We start from the raw sequence: 11,127 nt of genomic DNA on the forward strand, positions 1-11,127 counted from the left end.
ATCCTGTTGTAGCGCAGTTTTATTGAGAGTGGTTAATGTGGCTGAATTGAACTTCCCCATACAGCTTTTAAAGGAAACCATGACTGCATTTGACTTAATACTACATTAAGCAGGGGTTTTGATTCAGTCAAGCTAAACAAGATAAGTCATAATAATGACCGTGAACTTTACAGCAGGGTTTTATGGTTGAGACATTATGGTATTGTGCAATCCGAGGCCACAAATAGATCCGCTCCGTATATCTTTTCTCCCATCGAATTTGGTTCCAAAATGTAAAACATGTGTATTTCCTTTGTTTCGATCGTGAAACATGCTGAAGGGAAATTCCAGTTTAAAAAAAAAGCAGGGGTGGGGGGCAGCTGACCAGTAGTCAGATCTGTTCCTCTAGTCTACCTCATAGGTGTGGTTGCTCAGTCAATGAGAATTCAGGCTGTGAGTAACTTTTATTTATCATTACCTCCAATCTAAAAAATAAACAATTGGGTGAGATTATCCAATAAATAAAATACAAATCCATCTTTCTGTCTGATTAGTTATGCCTCATGAGCAATATAATCTTGTTGCAGCATAATTAGATCTACTGATAGACACATCCCTCCTCCCACCTCACAAACCCCCTTCCTGTCTGGAAACTTCCATAAACGCTTTTGACAAGCAACATATTGATCATGAGTGATGGTGCAACAGACGCATCAGAGTGTCTGCAGCCCCCCCAGACAGCTCCTTACAAACCAGTAACATCTGGAACACTGCAGCTAGTGATCAATGCACAGGAAGTGACATCAGGTACCTGGGTCCTTAGGGACACTGTGGGGGATGCATCATAGCCAACAGCAGGAAGACGGCTGTACACAGGCTATTCTTGTCTCCATGCGAGTCCTGAATCAGTGCTCGGCTATTGTCTGACTCCTGTGTGTCCTGCTTACAGTATAGTAACAGGAATGCCTGCCGCAGCTGCATGCCACAGCTGGTGCGCTACAGCGTTTCCTTAAGTTTTTTTTAAACACGGCTACATTTCTCAAACCTCCACCGACCCCAGGAGGAGTCACCTTCATCCTCCTGCAATGCTGTAAATTAGTGTCACAGGGGAGGGCCGGGGCTGTAGTGGTGTCAGTCAGGAGATACTCCAGCTCTGTGAATCCTCTCCCAACAAAACACGTGAGGTAAGAGTACAGCCGTTTAACAACATCCTACCGCAAAAGGAAGCAAGCATAAAAAAGAAAGAACAACGGGCATACACGCATGTTCCTCATAATGCATCATAAACAAAACACAGTCGTATCTATCAAGAGGATTCGCTGCTGTGACACGCAGCAGGAGTCAGACAAGCATCACGGCGAGCCAAGGGCACAACAAAGGACTGTGCTGAGAGCCATGACATCACCATATCCCCAGATCAGAACTGCCATTTCCTCAGGGATTGCCAGCGGGAAAGTAAACCACGGGTCACACAACATCAAATGCTCTACACCTTAAAAAGGTATACTGACCTACAAAAAATTTAGCTCACCCATATCCAGAACAAAAACATACACACAAGAAAGTTTAATGGGTCAGTATCTAAGAATATGCTCAGGTGGAGAGAAAAAAAACAAAAAAAGCAAGGGTTAGTACAGCAGAAAAAGCTAATTAAATGAATAATATTTGTATTAAATAAAATACAATAGACTTTGCTACCATTACGCAAAGCAATAACGTAGCAAAAAACCAATTACATAAATTAACAAACAAATAAACTAACAACCTACCACCGAATGGCAAAAACAGATTCACAGGCTTCGTGAACGCAACGTGAACTATGGCTCTTCCCACCTGTCAAGATCCAAGCTGTATATACCCCTGGGGCTGAAAGTGACAAGTGGAATCCACCCCCAATTCTTCCCAGCATGGAGGCTTCAATAATGCCACTTGCCACCGCTCTTCAAATCAGGCACGTTTTCATGCCTTACACCTCCGAGGGGTGTTAAATAGCTGCTAGGAAGGAGGTCACACAAGCTGAGCGTTTCTCAGGTCCATCTTTAAACTCCATTTGGCTGGGGAAACACTTACAGAGCACACGGCGCTGCATTGTGGCCAGATAAAAGCTCACAGTTAAAACTGTTCCGTAATGTCAAATACTGCTTAGGAATAAACAAGATCTGATGCTGAAATGAAGCCTTAAACTACCATGAAAACACACATCTAGGGTTCTAAATTCTGTAGATTATTAGCAGAGGGTTAAGCCGATCGCAAATAGCTCAAAAGAAAAGAATTTACCCTGTTAAAAAGAGCTGGATAGGCGGATATATGCTATAACCATACCTGCCTATATAAAACAGCCATGTGCCCCTGGTAGGAGATGACAAACACACTCTTTCCTGTCAATCAGAGCCATACTAACCATCAAGTGCACCATATATAAGCTCATGCATGAGGATTTTCCCTGGTTCTTCCCAAATTTAGTTTCCACCTTATTTCCTCCCACCCACCAGTTAAGTCTCCAAGCTAACAACCAGGAAGGGTAAAGGTTAACATGTGCTTCATCTGAGACAGACAACCACGCAGGGTGACGTAACAAACTCTCAGAGGTCCAAGAGTCCTAACGTTTTCCTCAGAGCGCATGCATGTCTCCACTCCACTCCAGAGCCCACAGATAGTGTCTTCTTCGCATTGTGTGCTCCTTTGTGAAGAAGCATGAGCAGAAGATTGAAAATGTTGTACAGCTTGGCTTCACAGTTGATTCAGAAAACTAGCCAGTGAATAGAAACTTGCAGTGGATTAAATTAGAAGAAAATTGGGGGTTTTCAGATTACACGCTTCACCTGTCAATTGAGATGATCTTGAGTAAAGATCAATTGAGTAAAAGAGTCCAGATAAAATACAAAATGTCTGTCTTTTCACCCCCCCCACCCTTCACTGGGAAAGAACAAATCTCTATTCAGCTTAGCCTGAGAACTCACAGTCTCTCACCACCCACACTCAAAACATCCAGCACACACGGGGGACAAGTGATGAGGGCAGAAACAAACCCAGAGCCATGATTTTCAGCAACCGTTCAGTCTTTCCTTTATAATTAATCCTTAAAGAGTGCACACAATTAAACAAATTCTATATTTATATTCCTCACTTATTTACAACCTCTGTATACAAGATATGTACACTATAACCATACTCTCACCATCCACATGCACACTTGTGCAAATATCCAATCAGACAATCACGTGAAATATAAATGTCACAAGCTTCAGTTAATGTTCGTAAACATTAGTATTAATTATCGAAATGGGAGGAAATGTGATCTCACACACTGATTTTCATATCTCTACAATTTACACTTTTTTTTGATCAGAGGTCAAAGGTGAATCACCAAAACTGGGTTGAGCTGACAGGATGCCTACAGTAACAACTGTAGTGAGCAGAAAAGAATCTCAGAATGCACAAGTCAAACACTGAGGCAGATAGCAGGCAACGGCAGAACAGGAATGCGATGCGACCATGGTCACAGGCTCACCGAAAATGGAAAAGTTTACAGTCGCTGCTGAGTGTGTGTGTATTGTGTATTATATATATATATATATATATATATATATATATATATATATATATATATATATATATATATATATATATATATATATTTACACACACACACACACACACGTTTTTAAAGAATGTAGTCAACTATTTTAGATACTAAAATATATATACTATATATAATTTTTTTTTTTATAAAAATACTTCAGCAAAAAATGTAATGTTTTCATCTTCAGTAAACGTTCCATGTAGTAAACAAATGTGCATCATGAAGTTGATTATAGTCCTTTAACAGCTCCCAGTGTTTCAGTTCTCATAAGCTACAGCAATCTACAAATTACATTTTTTATATTAATAATTTCATTTTTAGCCATTAAATATAATGCAACCATTCACTATAGAAACAATGGCATAATAAAGCAAGCAACACTGTGACTTTAATCAGAATCAGGATATTATATTATATATATTACACCACTGTAATATAAACACTGACATACTGTTAAAAAAATTTATAATAATCCTAAATTGCTGATGCAAAGAACCAGTTAGTTTATCATCTAAAATATTGCTTGTTGTGTTCATACGTACCCAAAAAACGTTAATGTTACTTTGTTAGGCTTGGTGCAGTCAATTAATTCACCTCTGACCCCAGACATGACATAGCTGGTTCTCAGACATATGGGGCCCCCAGTAATAGTACCCCCCTCACACCAGTGGCCTCTGTGAACCATCCTGAGGGATTTCTAATTAAATCTAAACAGATATATGGCATCTCTGCTGCAGCCCTGCTAGTGAGCTCTGTCCTGCTGAACACAAAACCAGCACCAAAACAAATAAAAACTCACCCTGCAGTTTGAACAAGGATGAATGATTAAGAGCTTAATGGTAAAAAAATAACTAAATACTAAGGATTGACGAGCATGATGCATGCAGTAAAGGACAGGGAGGTTTGACGGTGCACATTAGCTAATCGCTATAGGGTGGGTGGGGGTACGCTCTTCTGTCCTGATGCTTGTAACGAACTACACAGAACGGTTGCTGCCTGCTGCTCATTAATGGTCCCCTCCAGGCAAGCAGGATGGGAAGGGCAGAAGTTTAAGCCTGAATCACCATCTGCAGGACGCCCGGGCAGATATGGGGATCCCAGGCTCTGTTGCCATGCCAAAGTGACCCTGATGCTGTGACGTTCGGCATATAAAGGACACGAATATGAAGATCTGCTGCAAGCATTCGGGTCTCTTTTACTCCAAGTCTAATTGTCTATAGTCAATGTGAAATGGTAGGTTTGTACGTGCAGGCAGTGCAGTGGAGCAGGTGGTGCTAAAATTATCGTGCAAATATGAACCCTTTCTCTCTGGGCTCACTGAAAGATGAAGGGCAAAAAAATTTACCACGTTGGACCACGTGGTACACTCTGGGACACGGGCAGTACTGATCTACTGGTCTCTATAATTACGAACAAGCTCCAGCTAACCCAGTGAGCAGATTTATATTGCTTTGGGGACTTTGAACTCTGATCACAGGGACCCTGAATATGAAGCAAAGTCACTAAGGGCTGAACGATAGCTGTGCCAGATTTGCTGCAGCAGAATGCTAAGATGCTTTGCCCTTTACAAAAGCCAGGGTGGTAGTGACATGCTCACACAGATGTGCTCTGTGAGTGAGGTGTATGTAAAAAAACGACTCGTTGTGGTGAGGGTTGCCTCAGCAACACTTTGAACAAAGATGACCACAAAGAGGGAGCAATTCAGAAAAGGAACAATGCGTGCACTGCGCAATTGTCCGATCTCTCTGGGACTGGGACACACACACACCACTAACATCAGCGTCCCAAGACAGTGGCATGGTATGCGGTTGCGTAACCACTACATGCAGCCTCTCTGATACCACAGTGCAACAATCAGACGGTTACATAATCATACTTCTCCTGTCCTATTTGCTTTCCCTCTTATTTCTAATTCAGCCTCGATTTCCAGTCACGGCTTTCCCCTTTCCCTTCTGTGTTTGGAACTCTCGATTTCTTTCATCCTCCTAAAAACTAGCATACACTGAATTTTTCCACAGTCATTCCTTATCTACTTCTTGCTCTCGCTCACAGTCGTGCATTCTGCGTGCACTTGCATGATTCTCGCTCCATCCAGCTTCCGTTCCAAATCTATCCATTAGGCATCCTACGGTTCTCATACGTGAAAGATTAAGAGGCGTGTCCTGTATCAGTTTTCAGTCTGGATCTACCATCTGTCAAGAGGCTGTACAAAAAAGTACTGTCCAGTATTGATCTAAACTGAAATCTAAAGCAGAATGTAAAAGGGGGAAAAAAGCTACAATGTAAGACAAAAAAAAGTAAAAGTCAACCACACAAAACGGCTCTTTTCCACAGAAGACCTTTGTTACTTTCACTTGAATACCTGACCAAGCAAACTGGATTTAAAATGACACACGTTCTGACTTAACCCTTTTAAGGAAAATGTCAGAAGCTAATCTAGCACAGGTCTGTTTGTATGAGGATTGTCAGACGGATCCTTCTACATGCCTTAGCAGGTTTCATTCATCCATTCCTCAACTCCTTACCCAGTCAAACTAAATCTAAAAGGTCTGACAATGTACACCTCCCCAATAAGCACTGGTTGATACACATTATAAATTGTGATATTTATACATATTAACAATTATAATTATATATATATATATATATATATATATATATATATATATATATATATATAACATTAAAAAGTGTGTTGATGCCATGAACAAAACTGATTAAAGTCACTACACAAACCCTTTTCACACAACCCCTCCATGTCATCGTTCATAAATGTCATCTTCGCAAAGAATCAGTGTAAATGTCAAGGAACAGTGCCGTACTCATCAGCGCAGTCCATTACCGAGTACATATTTGAAACACTTCTGGGACAAACACCGAGCAATGAATCGGAAAAGTACACTGGATGGGGAGAAAAAAGGTTTCTGCGGTTACTAATGATACATCCCCTTTAATCCGGATAAACTTGAAAATGCCCAATTTTTTATGTTTTTTTTTTTTTTTTTTTTTTTTTTTTAAACATGCACCCACGTGGATAAATAATAAATGCAGGTTGGCAGTTGCATGCAGAAGTATGAACTGGAAAACAGACATTCAAAACTGATAACGTGTTATGTTTTTGTTCCACGCTTTGCATAAAAAGATTTGCCCCTAGTGGGGTAAATGTATTATTGGATATATATTTGGGAATTGCATGCATGTAAGATTATCCTCTAATCTTTCCACCTATTAAATAACCACAAACATTATTTAAAAAATAAATAAATAAATAAATAAAGAGCATATACTGCACATATCCCAGTTAAATGTACAGTATGTTCCATTTGATCCTACAGTAATGTGTTTTTTCATAAACGTAAATGCTGCTTTTGCCTAAAGTTAACGTCTTTAAAAATGTAGAAGTTTCAAAGGAGTTTTTAGGTGTGGGAGCATATGTACGGCCTACACGCAGGTTCTGGTCATGTCATCCAAAATGCCAAAGTATTAAGCTTTCAACAAATAAACAGAAATATAAACAAGCAATTAAGCAAACAGATAAAGTAACTCGGTATATGAAAGCTTCTCTTTTTGATTCCTTGACGTGCTTTAGCCAGACTGCTTTTTATAGAAGCAAGCGTCAACTCTGTTCCAGTCAACAATGTTGAGCTTTAAACAGTTGATAAGGAGTCTGTGTAATCCAGAAACACGCTCTAATTTACAATGACCATTTCAAGTATTATAATGATTTTTGCATTATATAGAAATAGAACTATATAAGTGAATTTTCCTGTTTTAAGCTTAATCCCCAAACACACCACTGCAACAAAACTACATGAGTGATTAATTCTCACTCAATCCATGACCAATGATCTGCTGTTGAGCCCATTAAACACTTTTTACCATTTTTCTACCAAGGACTGTACGGAGTAGGCAAGTGTGGTGAAATATTTTTGGAAGAGTCACGCATAATTTGCTATCTCTGTAAAATATTGAAAGATCCCATGCAAACTGGACAATAATCAGCCATCTTCTGTCAACATTAATTAACAAACATTTGATGTTTGCCCAGAAATCGTATACCATTCGAAGACCACTCTGTGACTGAAGACAATCTGATGATGCATTGCTCATGCACTTCATAAGCATGGCTTTCTGCCCACACAGGTGGCTAGTAAGAGATAGAATTACACCAGTTATGCAGTAAAGTACAAACAAATAAAAGTGTGTTTAAAAAAAAAAGGTGTGAAACTGAAGTGTACACAGCACTCATAATATGTCCTAAACAGTTCCGGGACACCAGATGTGTCCTTCAGGCTAGCATGATGCCTGAGATGCAGAAGGAAACCAGACAACCTGAGTAAGACTGATATGGAATGGGAATTCAGATCAGGTCAATGAGAAATCAATATAAATGCTATTAAGAGTCTCAACTCCAGCCAGCCTTACCTTCGATGGCAATGACATGCTCCCTGATCTGGTTCTGCAGCAGAGGCTCGTCCACCCTCTCCAACAGCTCGTAGATGGAGTAGATGTTCGGATGGACGGACTCAAATCGCTGGATCTCGGCTCTGATGGCCGCCGAGTTGGCGAGATGCTGCTGGTAGTTCATGCTGCCAATGAAACGCCGATTCAACACGACAAAACGGCTCTCTTTAGAGAATTCAGCCTGCGACTTACACCATCATCACCAGCAGCACCGTGAACCGACCACCAATACTGTCTTCGGCTTTATATGTTTATATATATATATATATATATATATATATATATATATATATATATTACATTTACTCAAACACGCGGTGATTTAAATCACTTAATGTCCTTCTGCATAGGCTTCCTGACAAGTTCAACACCACCCAAAATCCAAAGCGACTAGCTGGCAGTAGATCCGAAATGCGGCGTTGTGATGAGAATATTTCCAAACTGCAGATCCCAGTGCAGAAGCTCGAAAGCCGGACAGAGGCTGAGAGTTCTCCCGGGGTGAAATCCTGACTGGAGACGGTCAGCTCGGCACAGCTTCCCCATATCCTCCCTCCGCCTCGGGAGTAGAGAAAGACCGAAAGGTGTGTGTGTATATATATCTATGTATATCTATCACTCAAACAAAACTCAACCTGCATGAAATCACTGTGTGTTCGGTATGAAGGCTATGTAGCTAGCCAGGTTGAAGAAAGACAAGTACAAGGCCCCTAAAAAGCGGTTCGTTCTTGCAGAATAAAGTGGACAGGACCAGGCCCGGACCCTGTCATCGTTTTTAGACCGCTGTCTGCTTCATTTAAACGCCAAAAAGCAAACAGTCAGCCGAAGAAACGCTACCGGGAAGCTTGTGGAGCGGAGCGGAGTGTTGTGCGGAATGGAGTGGAGTGCTGTGTGAAGTGCTCCGCTAGCGCGCTAGCCCGCTGGAGTGGATCGGCTGTGCGCGCTCCCGCTCTTCTCCCGCTCTTGGTTTCACTTTTTAAAAAAAAACTATAAATTAAATAAAAACAGCGGCTAAACTATTTTTCTCCACGAACACGCCGAGTTTCACGCACAAAACTACGACTCGTCTCCTTGTATTGTTCGCCGTTTCGCCTGCAAAGACGTGAGCGCTCCCCGTCTTCCTCCTGCGCCGCTCGCCGTCCCGTCCGTATCCCCCCTTCACACGCCATTGCGCGTGCTCGCTCTTTGGGACGTTTTCCTACTGGAAAGCCGCGGTCGGAGCGTTAATCACGATCGTGACTGCAACCATCCTGCGCAGTGTGGCTGCGCAAAACTTGTGCAGCACATTTGATGATAGATAGATAGATGATAGATAGATAGATAGATAGATAGATAGATAGATAGATAGATAGATAGATAGATAGATAGATAGATAGATAGATAGATAGATAGATAGATAGATAGATAGATAGATAGATAAGCAGGGGCTATAGCAGTGAAATATTTGTTACCATCAATATTAACCTCATAAGAATGACCCTGGGTTTTCCTACAGTTTTTTATTACAGTTTTCCTTTGGATATGAAATTAAGGTGAACTGTAGGTATTTGTGCAAATTATACAGGAAAGAACATGCAAAAGTATAAATGGTACATGAAAAAGCTTAACAACTGTTTTAAACTGTTTAACAAATGTATTTATTTTTTTCTGACTTTTGCTCAAGGTGTCTAGATTTTCTTGAAAAGTCAGTTCATGTAAATGTCCTTGTAAATATTCCCTCCTCGGATCTTCCCACTTCGTCCAGGCCTGCCTCTGGATAGTGTTGTCTTCAATTGGAGGCCACTCTGTGCAGCTGGGAACGGTTTCTAATCAACGCCTTGGGAGGTTCCATGAAATTCCAAAATAGGAACGGGAGCTTCGAGGATGGATTTGGACTGTAGTTAATGTCAACAATCTGCTACATTGACTCAGGACTACAGTTTGCTTCTGATTACCATCACTGCACCCCGCAACATCGTTTATCTGCAATAAATGTACATTCAATGAAACCCAGATGAGGATGGGTTCCCTCTTGTGTCTGGTTCCTCTCAAGGTTTCTTCCTTATGCCATTTCGGGAAGTTTTTCCTTACCACAGTTGCCACTGGCTTGCTCATCAGTGACAACCTTTTTTTTTTTTTTCCATTTATGAAGAACATCTTATTTATTTTTTATCGCCACATTGTCTGTGTAAAGCTGTTTTGAGACAATGTTTATTGTTAAAAGCGCTATTCAAATAAAAATGAATTGAATTGAATTAAATATATCTGCAAACCAAAACAATTTCTTCTCCTCTGTCAGACATTGTGAAAAAACAGCTATTAAATCCACACGCATGTATCTGAGCTTGTGCAGTTTGCTACAGATGCTGTTTGTGAACTCTGACTAGTGCACTCTCTGACCATCCAATCAAAGAAAGTGAAAATGCTGATGTGGTCGGACACCTCGAAGTGGCCAAATTGCAATTAAGTTAAAATAAGTTCACCCTAGAGAAATGCTATAAAACAGAGAGAATATACTATTTGAAATAATTTGGATGAACAAAAATATGTTAAAATTTAAATCAGTGAATTTGATAGAGTTGCTGGCCAAGAACACTACAAAGCTGATTGTTTAAATTACAAAACATTTTTATCTGTTGTAAATGTACCTCAAATTAATACTTTTTATGATTTTAAAACTCTTATCAACATGGGCATGGACACGTGCAAATGTATGTTTATTACTAGTGAAACCATACTCAACATAGAGCATGAAGACAAAATATCACTGTAAATGTTTTAAATTATGTGAATCATCAGGACACCAAACAGAACTTTTGCTATATTTTCACACGAACGGTTTTAATTGCCGGATATCTGTATCATGGCAGTTTTTGGATCAGTAAAACAAATGTTCAGTGATTTTAAAAAAAATAATTTCAGTGGAGTTTATTTTTTTATATCCGAGTAAATAAAGGACATCATGAGATAACGTGTCTTGTGTTGAAAGTTTTCATTTCGGCTCTCATTTATTTATTTATTTATTTATTTTATTATTTTTTTTTTATTATTTTTTTTTTTTTATTATTTTATTTTTTTTAGTAAAAATGGTCAAACAGAAATGCTCACTGCATTAATAGCCCGTT

The 11,127-nt window shown here is 39.9% G+C and overlaps 1 protein-coding gene across 2 annotated transcripts in view; it reads right to left on the minus strand.

Moving 5' to 3' along the window:
* Positions 1-9,192, minus strand: part of agap1 (ArfGAP with GTPase domain, ankyrin repeat and PH domain 1) — a 142,860-nt gene extending 133,668 nt beyond the window's left edge. For both annotated transcript variants that reach the window (XM_046845849.1, XM_046845842.1), the window contains exon 1: positions 7,988-9,192. In XM_046845849.1, coding sequence (XP_046701805.1) covers positions 7,988-8,150 — 163 coding nt within the window. In that variant the 5' untranslated portion in view covers positions 8,151-9,192. The remainder of the gene's footprint in view (positions 1-7,987) is intronic.
* Positions 9,193-11,127: the final 1,935 nt, after the last annotated feature.

Source organism: Silurus meridionalis, chromosome 1 (assembly GCF_014805685.1).
Source record: "Silurus meridionalis isolate SWU-2019-XX chromosome 1, ASM1480568v1, whole genome shotgun sequence".
Taxonomy (NCBI): domain Eukaryota; kingdom Metazoa; phylum Chordata; class Actinopteri; order Siluriformes; family Siluridae; genus Silurus; species Silurus meridionalis.